At 39.0% G+C, this 26,243-nt stretch overlaps 1 protein-coding gene across 1 annotated transcript in view; it reads left to right on the plus strand.

Annotated features, from left to right (window-relative positions):
* The window catches only part of PIK3R3 (phosphoinositide-3-kinase regulatory subunit 3), a 148,199-nt gene that overhangs the window by 103,110 nt on the left and 18,846 nt on the right, over nt 1-26,243 (plus strand). The window contains exons 6-7 of the mRNA XM_004371793.3: nt 15,401-15,543; nt 18,507-18,683. Coding sequence (XP_004371850.1) covers nt 15,401-15,543; nt 18,507-18,683 — 320 coding nt within the window. The remainder of the gene's footprint in view (nt 1-15,400; nt 15,544-18,506; nt 18,684-26,243) is intronic.

Below are 26,243 nucleotides of genomic sequence, written 5' to 3' on the forward strand. Positions count from 1 at the left end.
AACTGCCCCATAGAGTTTCCAAGGAGCAGTTGGTGGATTCAAACTGCTGACCTTTTGGTTAGCAGCTGAGCTCTTAACCACTGAGCCACCGAGGCTCATAGATGGATGGATTTACGTCTGGGTTCTCACTTATGTTCCATTGGTCTGTGTGTCTGTTATTGTACCAGTACCAGCCTGTTTTGACTACAGTGGCTGTATAGTAGGTTCTAAAATCAGGTAGTGTGAGGCCTCTCACTTTATTCTTCTTCAGTAATGCTTTATTTGTCCAGAGTCCGTTCCCTTTTCATATAAAGTTGGTGATTTGTTTCTCCATCTGGTTAAAGAAAAAGAATGCCGTTGGAATTTGGATCGGGCTTGCATTGTATCTGTAGATCACTTTGGGTAGAACTGACATTTTCACAATGTTGAGTCTTCCTATCCATGAGCATGGTATGTTTTTCCATATATGTAGGTCTCTTTTGGTTTCTTGCAGTAGTGTTTGTAGTTTTCTTTGTATAGGTCTTTTATGTCCTTGGTTAGATTTATTCCTAAATACTTTATCTTCTTGGGGGCTATTGTAAATGGTATTGATTTGGTGATATCCTTTTCGAAGTTCTCTTTGTTGATGTAGAGGAGTCCAACTGATTTTTGTATGTTAATCTTGTATCCTGCTACTTTGCTGAACTCTTCTGTTAGTTCCAGTAGCTTTCTTGTGGATTCTTTGGGTTTTTCTGTGTATAAGATCATATCATCTGTGAATAGGGATAGTTTACTTCTTCATTACCAATTTGGATGCCCTTTATTTCTTTTTCTTGCATTATTGCTCTAGCTAGGACTTCCAGTACAATGTTGAATAATAGTGGTGTTAAAGGGCATCTTTGTCTGGTTCCTGTTCTCAAGGGGAATGCTTTCAGTTTCTCTCCATTTAGAATGATGTTGGCTGTTGGCTTTGTATAAATGCCCTTTATTATGTCGAAGAATTTCCCCTCTGTTCCAATTTTGCTCAGAGTTTTTATCAGGAATGGGAGTTGGACTTTGTCAAATGCCTTTTCTGTGTTGATTGATGAGATTATGTGGTCTTTTTCTTTTATTTATGTGATGTATTACATTGATTGATTTTCTAATATCGAACCATCCCTGCATACCTGGTATGAATCCCCCTTGGTCACGATGTATTATTTTTTTGATATGCTGTCGAATTCTGTTGGCTAGAATTTTGTTGAGAATTTTTGCGTCTGTGTTCACGAAGGATGTTGGTCTGTAGTTTTCTTTTTTTGTGGTGTTTTTGTCTGGCTTTGGTACACATTCACAGAATGTGTTCAGGAGTATTCCTCCCTTTTCTATGCTCTGAAATAGCTTGAGTAATGTTGGTGTTTGCTTTTCTCTGAAAGTTTGGTAGAATTCTCCAGTGAAGCTGTCTGGGCCAGGGTTTTTTTTTTTTTTTCTTTTTTAATACCTCCTCAGTCTCTTTTGTCATGGATCTGCTTAGTTTTTCTACCTCAGTTTGTGTTAGTTTAGGTAGGTAGTGTGTTTCTAGAAATTTGTCCATTTCTTCTAGGTTTTCAAATTTGTTGGAGTACAGTTTTTCATAGTATTCTGTTATGATCCTTTTTAGTCCAGTTGGGTCTGTTGTGGTATCACCTGCCTCGTTTCTTATTCAGTTTATTTCCTTCCTCTCCTGTTTTTCTTTTGTCAGTTTGGCAAGTGGTTTGTTGATTTTGTTGATCTTTTCAAAGAACCAACTTTTGGTCTTGTTGATTCTTTCAGTTGTTTTTCTGTTCTCTATTTCATTTATTTCTGCTCTAATCTTTATTATTTCCTTTCTTCTGGTGCCCTAGGGCTTTTTTTGCTGCTCTCTTTTTATTTGTTCGAGTTGTAGGGTTAATGTTTTGATTTTGGCCCTTTCTTCTTTTTGGATGTGTGCATTTATTGCTATAAATTGACCTTTAAGCACTGCTTTTGCTGTGTCCCAAAAGTTTTGGTAAGATGTGTTCTCATTCTCATTTGATTCTATGAATTTTTTATTCTATCCTTGATTTATTCTATTACTCAGTAGTTTTTAAGCAAGGTATTGTTCAATTTCCATGTCTTTGATTTTTTTTCTTGGCTGTTTCTGTTGTTGATTTCTACTTTTATAGCATTATGATCAGAGAAGATGCCTGGTATTATTTTGATGTTTTGGATTTTGTTAAGGCTTGCTTTGTGGCCTAAAATGTGATCTATTCTGGATACTGTTCCATGTGTGTTGGAAAATAATGTATACTTTGCTGTCGTTGGGTGGGGTGTGTATATATGTCTTTAAGGTCAAGTTGGTTGATTGTTGTATTTAGATCTTCTGTATCTTTATTGACTTTCTTTCTAGATGTTCTGTTCTTCACTGAAAGTGGTATGTTGAAGTCTCCTACTATTTTGTGGAACTGTCTATTTCTCTTTTCAATGCTGTTAGAGTTTGTTTTATGTATTTTGGACTCTGTCATTGGATGTGTATACATTTATTATGGTTATGTCCTCCTGATGTATGGACCCTTTAATCATTATATAGTGTCCTTCCTTATCCTTTATGGTGGATTTTGCTTTAAATCTATTTCATCAGAGATTAATATTGCCGCTCCTGCTCTTTTATTGTTATTGTTTACTTGATATATATTTTTTCCATCCTTTGAGTTTTAGTTTCTTTCTGTGTCTAAGGTGTGTCTCTTGTAGACAGCCTATAGATGGATCATGTTTTTTAATCCATTTTGCCACTCTGTATCTCTTTACTCATGCACTTAGGTCATTTACATTCAATGTAATTATTGATAGGTATGAGTTTAGTGCTGTCATTTTGATTTTTTTTTATGGTGTTGACAGTTTCTTTGCTCTGCTTAATTTTCTGTGCTGAGTTCTTTTTTGTTTATGTATTTTCTTTTCATCTCTTTCATTATTGTTGGCTTAGTGTTTGCTGAGTCTTTATGTTTTTCTTCTTTTTTATTTTGATGGGTTGGTTTGTTAGCTTCCTTTTATGGTTATCTTGAAATTTATCTTTATTTTTCTGAGTTTAAACCAGTCTTTTATTTCTTGATATTGCCTTGACTTCCTCTCCATATGGAAGTTCTATGACTACGCTATTTATTCCCTCTTTTTTGTTTTGACATTGTCATCATTTACATGTTGACATCTCTGGTTCCCTATTTTCAGTCTTTTAGCTTGGATTTGTTTTTGTGAATTCTCTATCCGGGTTGATATCTAGTTTATCTGTCCTGTGTCTTAGTCTTGGATTGTTGCCTAATGTTGTCAGTTCTCTAATTGGAGGACTCCCTTTAATATTTCTTGTAATTTTAGGCTGGTTTTTACAAATTCCCTTAATTTCTGTTTATCTGGAAATGACCTAATTTCACCCTTGTATTTGAGAGACAATTTTGCTGATATATAATTCTTGGCTGGCATTGTTTTTCCTTTCATGGCTTTATATATGTCATCCCATTGCCTTCTTGCCTGCATGGTTTTTGCTGAGTCATCTGAGCTTAGTCTTATTGATTCTCCTTTGTAGGTGACTTTTCGTTTATCCCTAGCTGCTCACAGGATTCTTTATTTGTCTTTGGTTTTGGCAAGTTTGATTACGATATGTCTTGGTGACTTTCTTTTGGGGTCTGTCCTGTATGGAATTCATTGAGCTTCTTGGATAGATATCTTCTTGTCTTTCATGATATCAGGGAAGTTTTCTGCCAGCAAATCTTCAACAATTCTGTCTGTGTTTTCTGTTATCCCTCCCATTCTGGTACTCCAGTCACTTGTAGATTTTTACTCTTGATAGTATCCCACATAATTATTAGGCTTTTTCATTTTTTTAAATTCTTTTTTCTGATTATTCCTCAAAAAATTAACATCAAGGGATTTATCTTCAATCTCACTAATTCTGACTTCGTTGTCTCAGTTCTGCACCTATGACTTTGTACTGAGTTGTCTAATTCTGAAATTTTATTGTTGATCTTTTAGATTTTTGGTTGCTGTTTCTGTATGGTTTCTAGCAGCCTGTTTATTCTATGGTTTCTAGCAGCCTGTTTATTCTGTCATTTTGTTCTTGTATTGTTTTCCTGAATTCTTCTATTGCTTTGTCTGTGTGTTCCTTGGTTTGATCTGTGTTTTGAATGATCACCTTCCTGATCTCTTGGAGAGCTCTGTATATTAGTTGTTTTGAGTTCTTTCTCAGGTAATTCCATTGTCTTTTTTTCCTCCAGAAGGTTTTCTGGTTCTTTATTTTGGTCACTTGCTGGAGCCATCTTGTCCTGCTTCTTCATATGATTTGATATTGACTGTTGTCTCTGAGGCATCAATAAGATATTTATTTATTGTATTTTTGTTTATTGTGTGCTGTATTTTTGTTTTGTTTTGGTATGTCCAAGTAGGCTGGGCGTGTGTGCTACTCTGATCATTGGCATTGTTGAAGCTCTCACCTCCTGTCTTCAGGTGATCAGAGCAGTCCTAGGTGTGTGAGCCTGGGAGTCTATTCATTGTTCTTGCAGGGACGCAGTTGTTCGGGTCACAGGTGCCTGGGTTGTTGGTCAACAGTGTATGGTGCAGAGACTTTCACCTATAGTCCTAGGCAGGCAAGGCTGTGGGGATGTTTGGAGCAGGCACAGATCTCTGGTTGCAGTGGTGGGCCACTTGATGGGCAAGGCAGGGGCTGTTGACTGCCCCTGGCTGCCCTCAGCTGTCCCGGCTGCCTCTGTCCACTAGAGTGCATAGTCGGTGGGGAGGGGGCTAGTTCAGCCAGTCCTTGGGCACCCGGTACCGTCGGCTGGAGGGATTAGGAGGCAGCACTAATTCTCAGAACCCTGTTGTAGGTGGCTAGATGGAGTGGGTGGTACTACTGGCCCTCAGGCCCCCCGGTGTGTGTGAGTGAGGCCCCTTCTTAGCGGGTGGGGCAGTGTTGAATATCACACATCCGCAGCTCCCACTTGGCTCCTACAGGTGAAAATGGGCTTCAGGTGTATGCCCTGCCTGTTTTGTCCTAGGGCATACAGTGTTGAGTTGGCCTGCAAGGCACTGGGGCAGGGGTGAAGGATGGGAATGAAGGGCATTGAAAATCCATGGACCCCCTATGCCAGTGGCTGGGTGAAGGAATGGGTGCCGCTGGACCCAGCTGTGAGTTCCCAGCTTAGGGAATGTGGTGTTGTTGGATGCTGCAGGACTGGTATTGGAGTAGAGAGGGGTGTGGGTGAGAGGAAGAGAGTGCTCCTCGGCCGTGGAACTCTGGTGGGGGGAAGGGTTATGGTGCCAGAGCGCACTGTGGGTTGGGAGCTTGCACTTAACTTTTGCAGGTCTGGTGTTGTTCCTGTTTTTGTTGCTGCTTGGCTGCACCAGATGGGGTGGGTTTTGGCTTGGGATGTTGCTGCTTGCCTCACCCTGTGCATGTTTTGCCGATTCAGCTAGCAGGATGCTAATGATCCCGCAATCCGTAATTCCCCATTTCCGCTGTTTTTGAATTGCCTCTCCTTCCACCTGCTGCTCAGTCCAATTCTTCAGCTTTGTCTTTGTTGATTAGGGTTTCTAGATTGCCATATATATTCAATTCACTTGTTTTTTTACATCTTTGTTGTAAGAGGGATGACACGAAGCATCTATCTATTCCACCTTCTTGGCCCTGCCTCCTCCAGTCTATTGTCTTTTAAAGAAATTTAGAGAAGAAAAAAAAAGAGTCTTCTGTAATTTGTTCACATATTTGCCATTTCTGGTATTCCTCATTCCTTCCTATAAATCTAGGCATTCCTCTGGTTATCATTTCCCTTCAGCCTGAAGAACTAAAAGACCAGTTGCCACTGAGTAGTTTCTGACTGATGGCGACCCCGTGTGTGTCAGAGTAGAACTGTGCTCCATAGAGTTTTCGATGGCTGATTTTTCAGAAGTAGATTGCTAGGCCTTTCTTCTGAGGTGCCTCTGGGTGGACTTGAACTTTCAACCTTTTGGTGAGTAGCTAAGTGTGTTAACCGTTTTTACCATCCCGTTGCCGTCAAGTCAATTCCAACTCATAATGACCCTATAGGACAGAGTAGAACTGCTCCATAGGGCTTCCAAGGAGCTGCTGGTGGATTCAAACTGTCAACTTTTTGGTTAGCAGCTAAACTCTTAACCACTCTGCCAGCAGGGCACCCCCTCTAACTTGGCAGGACTCACTAGACTCTGTTTCTCCTGCCCTGGGAATCAGTTGAAATCTCTGCTCAGCTTTTTCAACCCTTGAGTTGTTGTTCTGTACTTGGGCTCTTTGCTGTCTCTCCTACAGTACAGGAATCAGTTTAGAATTAGAGGGGAGTTTATATGCATATTTTGTGCCTTCTCTCTTTCTGGGATTTCCTTCCTCAACTCCAGCCACTGGAATCCCCAAACTTTCCTTTTTGACATGTCTAACCAATAAGATTGTGGATTTCTGTTTGAGTTTGATGCACCTTACATCATGTGAACTGGGGAGTGCCCTTGAAAACTCATGTAAAATTAGATCTCAACCCAGAGTACTTTCCTGCATTCAAGGGTCAAATTCTCTCAGGTTTTTGTTTCCTTTTGATTACTCTAACCCAAAACCAGACCCACTGCCTTCGAGTCAGTTCCAACTCATAGCGACCCCGTAGTTTCCAAGGCTGTAAATCTCTATGGAAGCAGACTGCCACATCTTTCTCCCATGAAGTGGCTGGTGGTTTCTAACTGCCAACCTTTCAGTTAGCAGTCAATCGCTTTAACCACTGCGCCACCAGGGTTTTTGATGACTCTGAAGTGTCTTCTGATTTTTTTATATTTTCGTTTACAGTTTATAATTGTTATCTGTGGGAGAGTTAGCTAGTTTTAAGCCATTTCAGTATTACTGGAACTCATGGTGCATTGTTTTGACCCCAGTCTTTTATGTTGTTTGCTTTCCCAGCTCTGAAGTCCTTGATCTTATTTCCAAACTAGTCCTAATGTCTGTGGTAGGCAGTATAAAGGTGGAGATTGTACCAGGAACGTCAGGACTGGTGGTGCTGGTTAGGGGATGTTACGGATTGAATGTGTCTCCCCAAAATACGTGTTGTAAATCCTACTATTCCTGTGGTTATAATCCCATTTGAGAAAACAGTTTTCTTTGTTATGTTAATGAGGCAGTATTGGTGTAGGGTGTGTTTTAAGTCAGTCTCTTTAGAGATATGAAAGAGCAGATTAAGCAAGTAGCAGAAAGAGCACAGAGGGCAGGAGATAGATGCCATGCCACATGAGCTTTCCAAGGAACAAAAAAACAGAGCTGAAAAGAGACAAGAACATTCCCCCAGAGCTAACAGAGAGAGAAAGCTTTCACCTAGAACCGGTGCCCTGAATTCAGACTTCTAGCCTCCTAAACTGTGAGAAAATAAATTTCTATTTGTTAAAGCCATCCACTTTGGTATTTCTGTTACAGCAGCACTAGATAACAAAAACAGAGGATATTGGCCTTTGAGGATTACAGAGATTAGGAATGAGATTTAATACTGATTGAAAAAGCTATGGGATTACAGTGTCCAGAAATGTTGTGATGGCCCATTTTCCTGTGTGGGATATTTATTACCATTTTATTTTAAGGTTTTCTTTTATTAGCTATTCAGAACGATTGTAATAACCTCTTTTTTTTCTTTCTACCTAATATTTGTGTTTGTGGCGTGACTGCGTTTTTTTTTTTTTTTCCTTTTTCCACACTGCAGATTTTAGCTTCTCTGTATTCCTTTAGCTCTCCCAGATGAAAGCTCTGTCATGTGGCCAGTGTTTGGGGACAGAATGGGAAAAAAAGTTACTGAGGCTTCTTCAGATTCAGTCAGCCTATGGGGCCAACATTAGGAGACATTGAAAGGATCATACATGTAATAGAATGTTTTCAGAAATTATTTTATATTTCAGAAATTATTTTTAAACTTTTATTTTTAAAAAAGTACAAGGTAATATACGTATGCATATTAAATTCAGTATAAGTTGTTGTTAAATTCAATATGAATTCTAGCATATAAAGTAGAAGTCTCCATTCCACAGAGGCAGCTGTTTCTATTAAGTGCTCTCTAGGAATTCCTGATGACCTAAGAGTTTCTTACGATGTAGTTTTGGGTAAAAGAGACAGCATGTACAATTGTGTGTACAGTGAGATTTCAGTTGTGGAAGTACACACTTAGAAGACTTTATGAAAATGTGCCATGATGTCCTGGGTGATGGCATTAGAGCGGTTTGGGAAAACATTACAGTTAAAGGAGAAAGAAGAAAATAATAATATGTATATATTACTTTGGAGCCCTGGTGGCATAGTGGTTAAGAGCTCAGCTGCTAACCAGAAGGTCAGCAGTTCAAATCCACCAGCTGCTCCTTGGAAACCCTATGGGGCACTTTTACTCTGTCTTATAGGGTTGCTATGAGTCGGAATCCACTGGATAGCAATGGATTTGGTTTTTTTGGTTTTATATATTGCTTTATAACAGCAATAAAAAAAGCTTTTTCTTTTCAAAATGAAATGAAATTATTGTATACCATCAAAAATAATAAGGAAGATTTATAATTACTGATTCTGAATGATTTCTAAGATGTATTAAGTAAAAAAAGCAAAGTACAGAAGAATGCATGTTGTAATCTGTTATTTTGTGTTTTTTTTTTTTTTTAAAGAAAAAGCATGAAGGGCAATATATGCATATATTACTCAGAATATCTCTAGTCAGGAACTGATATACCCTCCAGGGAGGATAATTAAGGCAGTATGGTCCAGCAGTGGGAAATTTACTCTTCACTATCTATCTTTTTATATTGTTTATTTTTTTCTATGTACATGTATTGCCTTCTTTAAAAAAATGCGTACGTCAACTGAATTAGAATTTAAGAGATTTATTTTCTAATCTAATTTAAAAAGTGGTATGCTCATTGAGAGATCTGTCTATATTTTAAGTTCTCCATCTATAAAATAGAGATAATGCAACCCAGCTATATTTGTGTGTGCATGTGTGTTTTGTGTGTGTGTGTGAGTGTGAGAGAGAGAGAGAGAGAATGAATATTAGGTTAAAAAAAAAAAAGTATTACCATTCAAAGCATGATACTATGCTTGACTGTAGGACTGCAGAGAGAGAAACGAGACCCTATTCTTCAAAGGTTTGAAGTACTTTAACAACATTTGTTATACATAATTTGCATCAGTCAAAGTGGCATACTTTAATTCCCTTTCTATGCACCAGAGAAAACAGTGATGGATTAATACATGTGTGTGTATTTATTTAAAGGGCCACAAACAGCAATGTGTTTAATCTCACAAAGACTGTTTGTGTATAAGATAAAAAAGGATGCATATAGCATGAGTCTTTATATGTAAGGTTAAAAACCAGGCAAATGTTAACTCTTTTATTTAGATTGGAAACATAAGGTGGTAAAACCATAAAGAACAGCAAGGAAATAATTATCACAAAGGGCAGGATAGTGTTATCACCAAAGTGCAGCGGGGAGGCGGGGTAGGAGGAGGCAGGGAGTTGTGATCTAGAGAGGATACATACAGGGAACTTCTGAGGTGCTGGTAGCAGTTATGTGGATGTTTATTTTATAATAATTTGTTAAACTGTTTTATGTACTTATATGTATTTCACAATAAAAAATGTTAAACATTAAAAACACATGACTATATGCAAAAATATCAACATTTCTGCTGATCAGAGGTAGAACAGTTGTCCAAACAGCAATCATAAATCCAGATCTGGTAGTAGGCAAAAGCAACTGAGAGTTTGACCTCCCTGGTAGTTCCTTCTCAGTCTTTTTTGCTGATTTCTTTTGTTCTTTTTCTTCTTCTTTTTTTTTTTAAATATTGTGGTAAAATTCACATAACATACAATTAGCCATTTTAAAGTGTACAGTCAGTAGTATTGAGTATATTTACAATGATGTGTAACCACCAGCTGTCTCCAGTTTCAAAACTTTTTCATTACCCCATAAAAACACCCTATACCCACTGAGTAATTACTCCCAGTTCTTCTCTCCTCCCATCCCCTGGTAATTTCAAATCTACTTTCTGTCTCTATGGATTTGCTTCTTGTGGACATTTCATATAAAAGGAATCATACAATTTGTGACCTTTTGTGTCTGCTTCTTTCACTTAGCATATGTTTTCAAGGTTTATCCGTGTTGTAGCATGTATCAGTACTTCATTTTTCTTCATGGCTGAATAATATTCCATTTAATGTATATAGCACATTTTGTTTAATATTCATCTGTTTGTTGTTGTTCATTCATTTGGGTTGTTTCTACCTTTTGGCGATTAAGAGTAACACTGCTATAAATATTCATGTACAAGTTTCTTTGTGGACATATGTTTTTATTTCTCTCGGGTGTATACTTAGGAATGGAATTGCTGGATCATGTGGTAATTCTTTGTTTAACTTTTAGAAGAACTGCTGAACTCTTTCACCTTGGTCCTCTTCTCTTTCCTAGTTATACTCTCTTACTCTCTGGTGGTCTCCAGCAGTCTCATGGCTTTAAATACCGTGTATATGCCAGTAACGCCCTAATTTTATCTCACTGGTTCAGACTTCTAATTCTAGACTCATTGCAACAGTTTCACTTGAATATTTAATGAATATCTCATACTTAACATGTATCTTAGGCTGGGTTCTCTGGAGAAGCAGAACCAAAGAAGTGTCTATATATAGAGAGAAAGAAAGAAAGAGAGAAATTTATATCAAGGAAATGGCTCACACTGTTGTAGAGGAGGCTGGGAAGTCCCAAGTCTGTGGGTCAGGATGGAGATTTCTCCTGACTCACGTAGCTACAGGGGCTGGCAGACCCAAGATCCAGACTGCAGAGGCTGACAAGTCTCAAGATGGGCAGGCAAGCTGCTAACTCAAGTCCTAAGAACCAGAGGTCAGATGATCAGGAACTAGCTGCAGGATCTGGAGTGAGCAAAAGCCCACAAACGTTGCCAGAAAGTCCACTTATATTGGATGCATGCCACGCCCCAAAGGAAACTCCCTTTCAGCTGATTGGCTACCCACAGCAAATCCCATCATGGAGGTGATAACATGATTATACAACTGCCAAACTACATCAGAATGGCCAAACCACTGAGAATCATGGCTCAGCCAAGTTGACACACAATCTTTAACGATCACGTGTCTAAAACTGAAGTCTGATATTCTACCTCAAGTCTGTTCCACCATAAGCTTACCCATCTCAGTTGAGACGACCACATCCTTTTAGATACTTAGGCCAAAAGTCATTCTAGACCCTTTCTTTTATACCTTGCAGCTAATCCATCAGTAAATCTGGTTGGTTTTACCTTCAGAATATACCCAGAATCCAACCATTTCTTGCCACTTCCACTGCTAATACCCTTGTCAAAGCCACTGTCATTTCTTGGTAGGATTTACCACCAAAACCTCCTAACTGGTCTTCTTGCTTTTATCCATGCTCCTTTACCCCCTAAATCTATTATCAACATATCAGCTACAATGATACTTGTAAAACATAGGTCAGGTTATGGCACTCCTTTGTTTAAAACCCTACTCTGGTTCCACATTTTACACAGTCTTTTCTGCAATGCCTAGCATGATCTGTGTCCCTCTTCCTTTCTGACCTCATTTCCTATAACGTCTTCCTCACTTATTCTGCTCTAGCCACACTATCCTCCTTGCTATTCCTTGAGTATGCTAGACCTTCTTCCACATTTGGATCTTTGCACTGGCTGCTTCCTGCACCTGGTACACTTTTCCCCCAGATAGTCACCTGGCTAACTCCCTCAACTCTTTGAAGTTTTTGCTCAGATGTCATCTTCTCTTTGAGGCTTACTTGACCACTTTATTTAAAATTGAAACTTGCATTCTGGTCTTTCCCTGCTCTACTTTTCTTCTTTTCGTAATACCTCTCACCTCTGACAAGCTATATAATTTACTTACCTATGTGTCTGTTGCTTATTTTCTATATATCCTCCTAAACTATAAGTTCCAGGAGGGCAGAAATCTTTGTCAAGCTTGTTTATTCATGTATCCCAAATGCCTTGAATAATGCTTGGAATATAGTTAGTGCTCAATTTTTTTGTTGAATGAACCAGAAGCAGTCCACCCTTGGCAGGGGCTTGGAGTCAGACTCATTGTGTGAAACTGGGATAGAGGATTGCTAACCCTCCTGTGAACAGAGGCTAGATAAAATGGCCACTGTTGCATGTGGCTTTGGCTTGTATAGGGCTGCATTTCTGCTTTCTTGCTGTGACTGGAGAAAGCAGAGAAAGCTTCACGTGCTGGTCATGTGCTCAGTGATATTGGAGATTTAACTACAGAATAGGAGTCTCGAGCAGCTGATATGAGACTGGGCGCTGAACTTGGAATCCCTTGTTGGGAAGTTGAGTAAGGAGGTCAATAGAGGTAAACAAAAAAAAATCAGTAGATAGAAGCTAGTTGTTGTTACGTGCCGTCAAGTCGGTTCTGACTCATAGCGACCCTACATAAAACAGAACGAAACACTGCCTGGTCCTGCACCATCTTCATAAATGTTGCTATGTTTGAGCCCATTCTTGCAGCTATTGTGTCATATCCATCTCACTGAGGGTCTTCCTTTTTTTCACTGACCCTCTACTTTACCAAGCATGATGTCTTTCTCCAGGGACTGGTCCCTCCTGATGACATGTCCAAAGTATGTGAGACAAAGTCTTGCCATCCTCACTTCTAAGGAGCATTCTGACTGTACTTTTTCCAAGACAGATAGAAATTAGAAGAGGGCTAAATTTCTCTATGTGAGAATTAGGAGCAAGACTTGAGATAGGGTATGGGATGGGGGAGAATACCAGACTAGGCAGAAGAGCTTTGGGAGGTAGGGAGGAAGAGAAGTACCCAGTAATTAGCACTACAGGAAATGTACTGGGGAAATAAGTGTTAAAGAGGGTTTAAAGGGTTGATTTCAAGGTATATTTTATAGACCTCCTCTGTTTTTATTGTGAAATCTTAGATAAAATCTAGATTGCTTTGATATAAGTAAATTCTTTCCAGAGAATGGGAAGAGATGATATGCCCCAAATCAGAGTTGGCACAGGGTGAGAATGGGCTACATGTGGGGATATCTGACATCTGGATTACATATAATCAGGAGGAAAAACCATCGTACTTAGTGATAGATTGGGATAAAGGAGAGGGGTTTGGCAATGAGGAGAATCATTGGTGACCTTGGAAAGAGTCTGTAGAATGGTCAGTGCAGAAGCTAGAGTAGAATGAGTTGAAGAGTGAATGAAACACGTGGAAGGAGATACAGCACATATAAACAACTCTTTCAAGAAGCTTAACTGACCGGAAAGGAGTTTAGGGTTAAGAGATTTTTCTTTTCCAAGTGGTGTTTATATGTTGATGAAGAGGAGACAGGGAGAGTTGATGATGTAAGAAAGGCTGGCTGATGTGGTGGAGTGAAGTACCTGAGAACGGAAGAGAAGGTGAGATCCAGAGCACATGTAGATGAAGGGATTGGGGGAGTAGAAAGGAGAGGATGGTGCAGATATAGGTAGGTTTATAGTTTTGGTGGAGGAGCCCTGGTGGCAAAGTGGTTAAGCTCTAGGCTGCTAACCTAAAGGTCGGTGGTTTGAACCCACCAGCTGTTCCGTGGGAGAAAGATGTGGCAGTTCTGCCCTGTCCTGCAGGGTCTCTATAGCCGGAATTGACTCAATGATAATGAGTTTTTTTGGTTTTATAGTTTTGGTGGTAGGTATAGTGGTATTGTTTAAAATAATGGCTGCATGGGGGAGCTGCTGCTTTGGCAATGATATAAAATACTTTTCCTCTTGCTGCCCTCCTACCAACACATATACCAGTGTTAAAAAACCAGTTGCGGTCAAGTCGATTCCGACTCATAGCTATAGGACAGAATAGAACTGCTCCACAGCGTTTCCAAGGAGCACGTGGTGGATTCGAACTGCTGACCTTTTGGTTAGCAGCTGAGCTCTTCACTGTGCCATCAGGGCTCCATACCAGTGTTACCTATTAAAAAATGCATTGCTGTCAAGTTGTTTCCGACTCATATTGTCCTTATAGAACAGGAGTAGAACTGCCGTATAGGGTTTCCAGGGAGTGACTGGTGGTTCAAACTCCTGACCTTTTGGTTAGCAGCCAAGTTCTTAACTACTGCGCCATCAGGACTCAATACCAGTGTTAGTAAAGTCTAAATTATTGGTGTTCTTTTTGAAGATCTGGGGCCAGGGCTTTATAGATAATTTCTAACTTTCCAAGGGAGCCAAGACCCTATACTGTAATTTGAGAGTTGTAGAATTTTTAACTAGGTATTTAGATATGGGCATTCCAATAAGTGTGCAGTACTACCTGGGATATGTATAATATAACCTCAACTATATGGAACTTCGTAAAGTTCTAGCCTCCCTCATATCCTCCTAATCCACTTATGATCCAGCCTCACCGAGCAATTGCTGTTCTTGAACATCCTCTATTCTTTCATGTATACACCATACTATGCCTTGATTGTGTGATGCTGTGTTTTCTTCCTCTACCCCAACTTTTTAAAACCTAGCCTCTTCTGTAAGCCAGTAGGTAACTAATTCACCCACTTGGTTGCCTCTGTTCCACCAGTGTTCTGAGGCCTGGAGAGCATGCCATAGGTTTCCTAAATATCTTTATTCATCAGTATGATATCTTCTGTGTAATAGATTCTCAATAACCATTTGTTGAATAAATACTGGATAGCTGAGGAATTATCTTGTAAGCACCAAAACTGTTAAAATTGTAAACATTCAGGATAACAGTCTTTCTAGACTTTCATACATATTTCTCGCTTTTAAAAAGTAAACTGAACAAAATTTAATCCTCTTCTTGAAGATTTTAGGGGAAATTACAATTCAGATGCTAAAGTCTATTAGGGCCCTCAGACCTCACTGAAATATATAAGGCTGTTTACCCTGGTGCTGAATGGCCTAGCCTACAAGGCTTTTAGAGTTATTAAATTTGCTTTGTGGAGTATGTTAGTTTTTCATCTTGCTCTTTTTAGTTCGTCTACCTTTAGTAGCTATTCTTCCTCTTTTCATTTTCTGCTTCTAATCTGCCCTGGGTTTTAAGCCCATTCTTGAGAAAAGAAAGTAAGAATTATTAGATTCTACAGGGCTCTTCTGGGATTGAGGCTTTGTACTATGGGGTGTGGACTTCTTGGCTCCATTCATTCACTTCTTCAGTGCCGTTTGGGGCTCAGCATTATAAGGTGTTTAGGACCAATCTCTTGGCAGTTTAGTGGCCTCTCTCGGCTACATATTTCAGGCAGTGGTTCTTTTTCTTTTTTAAGCTTTTGAATGATGTATTTTGTGTTAAAGTAATAGGGGTGGGGGCTAAATAAAGGGTCTTAATTGGGTCTTACATGGGAATCTTAACTAAAATTGTAAGATTTGTTTTAAGACCAAGATTATAAGAAAAAATAAACAAAGATAATAAAGTGTATGTCTTTTCTTTTTTCTCTCCTGTAGGAAATACAGATGAAGAGGACTGCAATTGAAGCTTTTAATGAAACAATTAAAATATTTGAGGAACAGTGTCACACACAAGAACAACATAGCAAAGAATATATTGAGCGATTTCGCAGAGAGGGGAATGAAAAGGAGATTGAACGGTAAGTCTACCTAATGCCTCTAAGTGCATCAGTGAGACAAGACTTCTTTTCTTCCCCAATAATTCTGTCTTGTCTGCTTTTACCTCCTCATACTGCACAGTCCTGCTGTATGAACTACTTGTTTCTGCTAATGGCACCATATTGAACTGCCTCTCTGTTCCGTACTCCTCCATTGCCCGAAATTGTTAACTCCTGCTCATCCTTTAGGACTCAGGTTGGACATCTTCCCTGATTCCTCAAGACATTTAGAGGATTTCTGTCTGTACTGCTACAGTATCTGGTACTGATCCCTAGCATGACATTTATATAATGTCATGCCCACTAAACTGTGAGCTCATTGTGAGTAGTTACGGTGGCTTATTTTCCCTGATAGTCCCGGCACCTATTATGGTACCCTTGAAATCATGTGTGGGTGAGATTCATGATAGCAGAATGTGTCTAGAGCAGGATTTGAAGAAACAAGTGCCTGGGAGTTCATAGTGGTTGCTCATTGAATATTTGTTGAACTGAAGATCAACTTTGGCATCATTCTGAGAATAAATTGAAAGTGGAACAAGATTGTAGGCAGGAAAACCAGCCTGGTTGTGGGAGGTAGCTGCAGTGATTGTGGCCATCAGGGTAAAAGATGTCAAGGGCCTGAACCAAAGCAAGTGTGGGAAAGGAGGAGAAATGAATAGAAGTGCTGAGGACTTGATGCCTGACCAGATATGGTAGATGTGGGAGAAGTTAAAGATTGTTCCTAGATTTCTGGTGTCCATAACTGGGGGCTGGTGTTATTCCCTAAAGTAGGAAGTACATGAAGAGAGTTCACGGTTGGATCCAATGAGTTTGAGGTTCCTATGAGAATCCAAATGGACCTGTCTGGGAAGCAGGCAGCTGCTTATGTGGATTTGCAACTCAGGATAGAAAAAGGATTTTGGAGGCATAAATGTGTAGATGATGGTAGATGCTAAGAATGAGATTACACAGAGAGAGTAAGCAGCATGAGAAGTAGTTATTGAATATGGAAACTAAAATGATACTGGTAGCCTTTATCAAAGCAATTTTAGTGGAGTATTGGAAGACTGAACTAGATAATAGCGAGTTGAGGAGTGAAAAGGAATGAAAAAGTGGAGAATCAGTAAAAATAAATCATATGCAATGAAAAAGCAAAATTATTTCTCATATTAGCACCACACAGTGTTAGTAAATCTCTCTGTACATAAGTGTAGGGCTAAGTGCTGTGAAGTAATGTAGCTTAATGGTTAAAACCATGTGCGTGAATTCTGTATGGGCCATTTACTAGCTGGTGACCTTGGGTGAGTTACTTAACCTACCTGAGCCTCAGTTTGCTCCTCTATAAACTGTGGCTAATACCTCATTGGAATGCTGTGAGAATTAAATGAAATATATATATCCTGGAACATGGTAGGCTCTCAATAAATGGTAATTACTATTATTAATAATTAAGAAATATAAAAAGCTTTTAGTTTAGTTGTAGAGGAAGGTAAGATAAGTGTGATGAAGTTTTAATAGGAATATAAAGTCATATGTTATTGAGTGACAAATGAACAGTGTGGACAGTTATTGCTACACAGAGCAGAAGAAAGCTTTGGGTACTGGAAAAGCTTTTAGCCTATTTGCTTTAGGCAGACATTGAGTGCTTACCAAGATGTGCCAAGTACCGTTCTAGTCCCTTTACAAGTATTATCACATTTAATTCACACAACATCCCAGTGAAGTAGGTACTATTATAGGTACCTGTTTTAAACAGAAGAACAAACGAAGACACAGAGAAGTTAAATAATTTACCCAAAGCCATAGTAAGTAAATGGTAGTGCAGGGATTCAAACCTAGGTGGGCTGACTCCAGAGCCATTGCTGTGTTACCTCTTGAATATCATACATATAACTTTACTTGTTCAGTCATGACTGGACCTAGGGCCTAAACAAGGTAATTGGAATTCTCTCTCTCATACTCTGCCTTTTGGTCTGTTTTTAGCTATGTTGGCTTTATCCTTCTCTGTGAGGTGGCAGTATGGTTACTTAGAGTCCCGGAATCACATATTCACAACTTAGTAACTCCAGTGGAAAAGAGAATCTCTTTTTACAATGTATTGTTGTTGTGTGCCATTGAGTCAGTTCAGACTATAGTCTAGAATTGGCTCTCATTGGGAAAGCTTGGGTCTTATGCCCATTCCTTTTATGTTCTGAAGCTGTTTACCTTTCCAGCCTCATTTCTTTTTTCTTTTTCTTTTTTCATATACAAAAATTTATACATACATTGTTATGTGACTCTAATTGCTCTCCTCATACTGTGACAGCACACTCGTCCTTTCCACCTCTGATTCCCCATGTCCATTCAACAAGGTTCTAACCCTCTCTGCCTTCCCATCTCACCTCTGGACAGAAGCTGCCCATTTAGTCTCTTGTATCTACTTGAGCTAAGAGGCACACTCCTCACGAGTATCACTTTATGTCCCACAGTCCAGTCCAATCCCTGTCTGAAGAGTTGACTTCAGAAATTGTTTTAGTTCTGGGCTGATAGAGGATCCACGGGCCATGCTTTCCAGGGTTCCTCTGGTCTTAGTCAGACCATTAAGTCTGGTCTTCTTGCTAGAATTTGAGTTCTGCACTCCACCTTTCTCCTGCTCCATCGGGGACTCTCTGTTGTGTTCCCTGTCAGGGTGGTCTTATGCGCATTCCTGAACCAGTCACTATGACCTGAGGGTGGGCGTGAGAAGGAATGGAATACTCTTACTGACCAGGCTGGGCTATGTTGCATCCAACTCTTGATTTGAAGTGAAGGCAGGAAACCCTATCGGTAAGGAATATCGTTAAGATACTAGTACCAGAGAGCAGGAATGGTTACTGGGCAGGCAAAAACATCAGATGTCCACCACACTTAAGATATTATGACCATGTTCGAACTATAGGTTTATTCTGCTTAGTTGTTTAGCCTTAATATGTCACATCTCTTTGCAGAATTATGATGAATTATGACAAATTGAAATCACGTCTGGGTGAGATACATGATAGCAAAATGCGTCTAGAGCAGGATTTGAAGAAACAAGCTTTGGACAACCGGGAAATAGATAAAAAAATGAATAGTATCAAACCTGACCTGATCCAGCTGCGCAAGATCCGAGATCAGCACCTTGTGTAAGTAGCCTGGGCCTGTGTGGGGAGGGAACCACTAGCACCAGATTGCTACTGGCACTAGAGATGTCAGAGTTGGAAGAAGATATTTTTAATCCAGAATGAATGGTGTCCCATTCATTGTCAAAAAGAACATTTCAGGATCTATCCTGAAGTACAACACTGTGAATGATAGGATAATATCCACTGAGATTGTTAAGAGCTTGGGAAAGCAGCCCTGCTAGTAGTAGGGGGTATCAGAGTTTACCTAAGGTCAATGTGTAGGGCAAGCCAGGACGTAGAGCTCTAATCCATACAAATGCCTTGGAAATCTCAGAGAGTGCTTGTAGCATGAGCAAAGTGATACAGCTTAAAAAGTGTAGATTTATGTTTGAGTAAAACACGCAGCTGTCAGTTCCACCACGCATCTGTCAGTTTGTCGTACTGTGGGGCTGGTGTGTTGCTGTGATGCTGGAAGCTATGTCACCGGTATTCAGATACCAGCAGGGTCACCCATGATGGACAGGTTTCAGCTGAGCTTTCAGACTAAGGCAGACTAGGAAGAAGGACCTGGCGGTCTACTTCTGAAAAAAATTAGCCAGTGATTTTCTAATGTTGAGCCATCTTTGCATACCTGGTATGAATCCCACTTGGTCATAGTGTATTATTTTTCTGATATGCTGTTGAATTCTCTTGGCAGGAATTTTGTTGAGAATGTTTGCATTAATGTTCATGAGGGATATTGGTCTATAATTTCCTTTTTTTGTGGTATCTTTGCCTGGCTTTGGTATCAGAGTTATGCTGGCTTAATAGAATGAATTTGGGAGTTTTCGTTCCTTTTATGTATTCTGGAATAGTTTGCCTAGTATTGGTGTCAACTCTTCTCTGAATGTTTGGTCGAAGTCTCCAGTGAAACCATCTGGGCCAGGGCTTTTTTTGTTGGTAGTTTTTTTCTGACCTCTTTAATTTCTTCTCTTGTTATGAGTCTGTTCAGATTTTCTGCCTCAGTTTGTGTTAGTTTAGGTAGATGGTCTGTTTCTAGGAATTTATCTATTTCTTCTAGGTTTTTAAATTTGTTGGAGTATAATTTTTTGTAGTATTCTGTTATGATCTTTTTTATTTCAGTTGGTTCTGTTGTGATGTCACCCATCTCATTTCTTATTTGGGTCATTTACATCTTCTTTTTTTATTTTGTCAGTTTGGCCAGTGGTTTGTCTATTTTATCGATCCTTTCATGGAACCAGATTTTAGTCTTGTTGATTATTTCGGTTGTTTTTCTGTTTCATTTATTTCTGCCGTAATCTTTGTTATTTCCTTTCTTCTGGTGGCTGTGGGCTTCTTTTGCTGCTATTTTTCTATTTGTTCAAGTTGTAGGGTTAAGGTATTGATTTTGGACCTTCTTTTTTGATGTGTGCGTTTATACCTATAAATTGGCCTCTGAGCACTGCTTTTGCTGTGTCCAAAAGGTTTTGGTATGTTGTATTTTCATTCTTGTTCGATTCTGGGAATTTTTTTATTTCATTTTAATTTCTTCTATTACCCAGTGGTTATTAAGCATGACGTTGTTCAGTTTCCAACTGTTCTTCCTGTTCTTGTTCTTCCTGTTATTGATTTCTAATTTTATAGCATTGTGATCTGAGAAGATGCTTTGTATTATTTCAGTATATTGAGGCTTGCTTTGTCATCTATTCTAGAGAATGGTCCATGTGCAATAGAGAAGAATGTGTTGGGTGGAGTGCTCTGTATATGTCTGTGAGGTCAAGTTGGTTGATTGTATTATTTAGGTCTTCTGTATCTTTGTGGAAATTTATTTCTAGTTGTTCTGTCCATCGTTAAAAGTGGTGTGTGAAAGTCTCCCACTATTATTGTAGAACTATTTCTTTTTTCATTTCTGTTAGGGTTTGTTTTATGTATTTTGGAGCTCTGTCATTGGGTGCATATTTACTATGGTTATGTCCTCTTGGTGGATTCATCCCTTAATCATTATATAATGTCCTTCTTTTCTCTTATTGTGAAGGTTGATTTAAAGTCTTATTTTATCAGATTAATATTGCCACTCTTGGTGTTTTTTGGTTTTGTTTGCTTGATATATTTGTTTCTATCCTCTGGTTTTTAATCTCTTTTTGTCTTTGTATCTATGGTGTATCTCTTGTAGGCAACATATTGATGGGTAATTTTTTTATCCATGCTGCTGCTCTCTGTCTCTTGACTGGTGCATTTAATCCGTTTACATTCAGTGTGATTTAACGATAGATAATGCATGTACTGCTGTCATTTTCAGTGAAACGGAGGAAGACCCTCAATGAGATGGATTGACGTAGTGGCTTCAACAATGGGCTCAACCGTAGTAACAAGTGTGAGGATGGCACAGGACCGGGCAGTGTTTTGTTCTGTTGTACATAGGGCCACTGTGAGTTGGAACCAACCCAACGGCACCTAACAACAGCAGCAACATTTTTTGTACCTTTTTTTTTTTTTTTTTGTGGTGTTGACATTTTCTTTGTTCAGCTTAATTTTCTATGCTGAGTTCTTTTGATCCATGTATTGTCTTTTCATTTCCTTTGTTTTTGTCGATTGTTGTGTTTACTGGGTCTTTTTAATATTCTTCTTCTTTATTTTAATGGGTAAGTTTATTCATTTTCTTTGTGGTTACTGTGAGGTTTACCTTTTTCATCCTGTGTTTAAAACAGTCCGTTATTTTTAGATATCGCCTTGACTTGTCTCCATATGGAAGTTCTGTAACTAAACCATTTGTTTCCCTTTTTCGTTTTAAAGTTGTCATCGATTTCAGATTGACATCTCTCAGTGTTCTCTGTTTTTGGTTCCTTAGCTTTATGTTACTTTTGAGATTTCTCTATCTGGGTTGGCATCTTGGTGGTGCCATTGTTTGGCTTGCTTTCAGGTTGTTATCTGCTGTCGTTGGTTCTCTATCCAAAGGACTGCCTTTAATATTTCTTGTAAGGATGGTCTGGTTTTTACAAATTCATTTAATTTCTATTTATCTAGGAATTTCCTGATTTCACCATTGTACTTGAGAAACAGTTTTGCTGGGTATATGATTCTTGGTTGACAATTTTTTTCTTTCAGGGTTTTATATGTGTCATCCAATTGTCTTCTTGCCTGCATGGTCTCTGCTGAGAAATCAGAGCTTAGTCTTATTGGAGTCCCTTTGTAGGTGATATTTTCTTTTTCCTGAGCTGCTCTCGGAATTCTTTCTTCATCTTTGGACTTGGAAAATTTGATTATGATATGTCTTGGTGACTTTCTTTTGGGGTCTGTCCTGTATGGGGTTGATTGAGCTTTGTGGATGGACATCTTCTCATCTTTCATGATATTGGGGAAGTTTTCTTCCAGCAAATCTTCAAAAATTCTCTCTGTGCTTTTTTTTTGTCTCCTGTTCTGGGATTCCCATCACGCGTAAATTATTCCTCTTCATAGTGTCCCACATAACTCTTAAGCTTTCTTAGTTTTTTTTTTTCTGATTGTTCTTCAAACAAATTGGTATTCAGGGATTTGTCCTCTATTTTACTAATTCTTCTGTTGGTTCAGTTCTACTTCTGTATCCTTCCATTGAGTTATTTATTTCTGATATTTTATTGTTAATCTTCTGTATTTCTAGTTGCTGTTTTTGTACGATTTCTGATTGTCCATTTAATTTGTCATTTTGTTCTTTTATTATTTTCCTGAATTCTTCTAGGGTTTTGTCTGTGTTTTCTTTGATCTCTTTGAGGACCCTATATATAAGCCTTTTGAATTCCTTATCAGGCTGTTCCATTACCATCTCTTTCTCAGGCATATTTTCTACTTCTTTATTTTGGTCATTTGGTTGAGCCATCTTGTTTCTTTATATGGTTTGATGTTGTCTGTCTCTGAGGCATTAAGGTGTTATTTTATTTATTTATGTTTGTTTTGTTTTGATTTGATTTATCAGTGCGGGTGGGTCTGGTGTGCTTTGGTAATTGTTCATCTGGCAGCACAGGGGCATTCCTATCCAGTTGGAAAGGACAACAGTGGGCAGGGCAAGCCCTCATCACTATTCACTCTATGTGTGAGACGGCTGAGGGCATACTGAACAGGTGCTATCTGATGGTATGGGAATGCTCACAGTGAGTCAGACTAGGCTGCCATCTTGAATCTCTTCCTTTGAAAGTTCCTTTAACAGATTATGTAAACTAAATATAAAAGAGGGTTTATATAACATCATGGATGACAAAGCCATGACCTGTTACTAAGGATATCTAGGGTGTTTAGGGAGATATAGACAGCCATTACATCTTTTGAAAGAGTTGCTTCAGGGAGGATAGTCTCGTGTCCCATAGTCCATACTTTGATGATTCTAACAGAGACAATACTAGACTTGGTAGAGTTTATCTGTTCCAGTGCTGAAATTTGAGACTCGCTATAAAATGTGTGCTGCAAATGAGTGTTGCTGCATAATACTGAGCATGATCTCTGTCCGTCCTGTTTTGAAGTTGGAATAGGTTGGAGTTCTGTACTACTCAACTAGAGATTGTCATTAGTTCATCAAGCCCCCTTTGGGTATGGGCATTTCTCTGATTTCCCACTGCATGCCTTACAAGGATTTTATAGGAGTTTTTATGGGATTCTCTGCTGAGATCTTAATGTACTGTTTCTAGGATTCTTTTTTAAAATTTTATTATGCTTTAGGTGAAAGTTTATAGTGCAAATTAGTTTCTCATTAAAAAATTTGTACACAGATTGTTTTGTGACATTAGTTGCAATCCCTGCAATGTGTCAGCACTCTCTCCTCCTTCCCTTTATACCCCAAATTTCCTGTGTCCATTGTCCAATTTTCCTGTCCTTTCTGCCTCATGCATGTTATTGTTTGTTTTATAGGCCTGTCTAATCTTTGGCTGAAAGGTAGACTTCGGGAATAGCTTCAGTTCTGAATTAGCAAGGTGTCCAGGGACCATAGTCTCGGGGGTTCCTCCAGTCTCTGTCAGACCAGTAAGTCTGGTCTGTTTTTGAGAATTTGAATTTTGCTCTGCATTTCTCTCCTGGTCTGTCTGGGACCCTCTATTGTGATCCCTGTTAGAGCTGTCGGTGGTAGTATTTGGGCACCATCTAGTTCTTTTGGGCTCAGGCTGGTGGAGGCTGTGGTTCATGTGGTCCATCAGACCTTTGGAGTAATGTTTTCCTTGTGTCTTTGGTTTTCTTCATTCTCCTTTGCTCCGGATAGGATGGAACCACTAAATATATCTTAGATGGCCACTTGAAAGCTTTTAAGACCCCATATGCTACTCACCAAAGTAGGATGTATAAAATTTTCTTTATGAACTATGTTATGCCAGTTGACCTAGATGTTCCCTGAGACCATGGTCCCCAGCCCTCACTTCCAGTAACTCAGTCCCTCAAGGTGTTTGGATGTGTCTAGGAAGCTTCAATGACTTTGCCTTGGTCAAGTTGTGGTGACTTCCCCTGTATTGTGTGTTGTATTTCCTTTCACCAAAGTTAACACTTATCTACTGTCTAGTTAGTGATTCCCCACCCCACCCGTACCTAATAATTATCAGAGATTGTTTTTTACTTTGTGTAAACCTTTTCTTGGGTTTTTATAATAGTGATCTCATACAATATTTGTCCTTTTGTGATTGACTTAATGCACTCAGCATAATGCCTTCCACATTCATCCATGTTGTGAGATATTTTGCAGATTCATCATTGTTCTTTATTGTTGAGTAGTAGTTCACTGTGTGTATGTACCATAATTTGTTTATCCATTCATCTGGAGATGGGCACTTAGGTTGTTTCCATCTTTTTGCTATTGTGAATAATGCTATAATGAACATGAGTGTGCATATGTCTGTGTGACAGCTCTTACTTCTCTAGGATATATTCCTAGGAGTGGGATTGCTGGATTATATGGTATTTCTATTTCTAGCTTTTTAAGGAGGTGCAATATCATTTTCCATAGTGGTTGTACCATTGTACATTCCCACCAGCAGTGCATAAAGAGTTCCAGTCTCTCCGCAACATCTCTAACATTTGTTATTTTCTGCTTTTTGATTAGTGCCAATAATTTTGGAGTTAGATGGTATCTCATTGTAGTTTTGATTTGCATTTCTATAACGGCTAATGATTGCAAGCATTTCCTTATGTGTCTGTTAACTGCCTCAGTGTCTTCTTTGGTGAAGTGTTATAGAATATTCTTGATTTATCATTGAAATATCCCTTTCAAAAAAAAGGAATTTGGTTGGCTGTGTGCAACTATTTTTCATCATGAATTGAGGTTAGTTACCTTTCTTAGTAGCTAATTTATAGACCAAACGATGAGTTATGGGGTAACATCAAGGACATCATACATGAAGAAAGCAAAAGGTCATTAAAAAAGACAAGAAAGAAAGAAAAGACCAAAATGGATGTCAGAAGAGACTCTGAAACTTTCTCTTGAAAATAGAGTAGCTGTAGCGAATGGAAGAAATGATGAAGTAAAAGAACTGAACAGAAGATTTCGAAGGGTGGCTCAAGAAGACAAAGTGAATGTTATGATGAAATGTGCAGAGACCTAGAGTTGGAAAACCAAAAGGGAAGCACACACTCGGCATTCCTCAAGCTGAAAGAAATGGAGAGAAAATTCAAGCCTCAAATTGCAGTGTTGAAGGATTCTACAGGTAAAATATTGAATGATGCAGGAAGCATCTAAAGAATATGGAAGGAATACATAGAGTCTCTGTAGCAAAAAGAATTGGTTAGTGCTCAAGCATTTCAGGAGGTAGCATATGATCAAGAACCACTGGTATTGAAGGAAGAAGTCCAAGGTACACTGAAGGCATTGGTGGAAAACAAAGGCTCTAGGAATTTACGGAATACCAATTGGGATGTTTCAGCAAATGAATGCAGTGCTGGAAGTGCTCACTTGTCTATGCCAAGAAATTTGGAAGACAGCTAACTGGCCAGCTGACTGGAAGAGATCCATATTTGTACCTGTTCCAAAGAAAGGTGATCCAACAGAATGTGGAAATTATTGAACAATGTCATTAATCTCAGACACAAGTAAAATTTTGCTGAAGATAATTAAAAATTGGTTGCAGCAGCACATTGACAGGAAGCTGCCAGAAATTCAAGCCGGATTCAAAGAGAATATGGAACGAGGGATATCATTGCTGATGTCAGGTGGATCATGGCTGAAAGCAGAAAATACCAGAAAGATGTTTACCTGTGTTTTATTGGCTGTGCAAAGGCATTCAACTGTGTGGATCATAACAAATTATGGATAACATTGCAAAGAATGTGAATTCCAGAACACTTAATTGTGCTCATGTGGAACCTGTACATAGACCAAGGGGCTGTTGTTAGAACAGAACAAGGGGATCCTGCGTGATTTAAAATCAGGAAAGGTGTGCATCAGGGTTGTATCCCTTTACCATTCTTATTCAGTCTGTGCTGAGCAAATAATCCTAGAAGCCAGATTACATGAAGAAGAATGCAGCATCAAGATTAGAGGAAGACTCGTTAACAACCTGCGATATGCAGATGACACAGGTTTGCTTGCTGAAAGCTAAGAGGACTTGAAGCACTTACTCATGAAGATCAAGAGTACAGTCTTCAGTATGGATTACATCT

The sequence above is a fragment of the Trichechus manatus genome, unplaced genomic scaffold (genome assembly GCF_000243295.1).
Source record: "Trichechus manatus latirostris isolate Lorelei unplaced genomic scaffold, TriManLat1.0 scaffold00015, whole genome shotgun sequence".
NCBI lineage: Eukaryota > Metazoa > Chordata > Mammalia > Sirenia > Trichechidae > Trichechus > Trichechus manatus.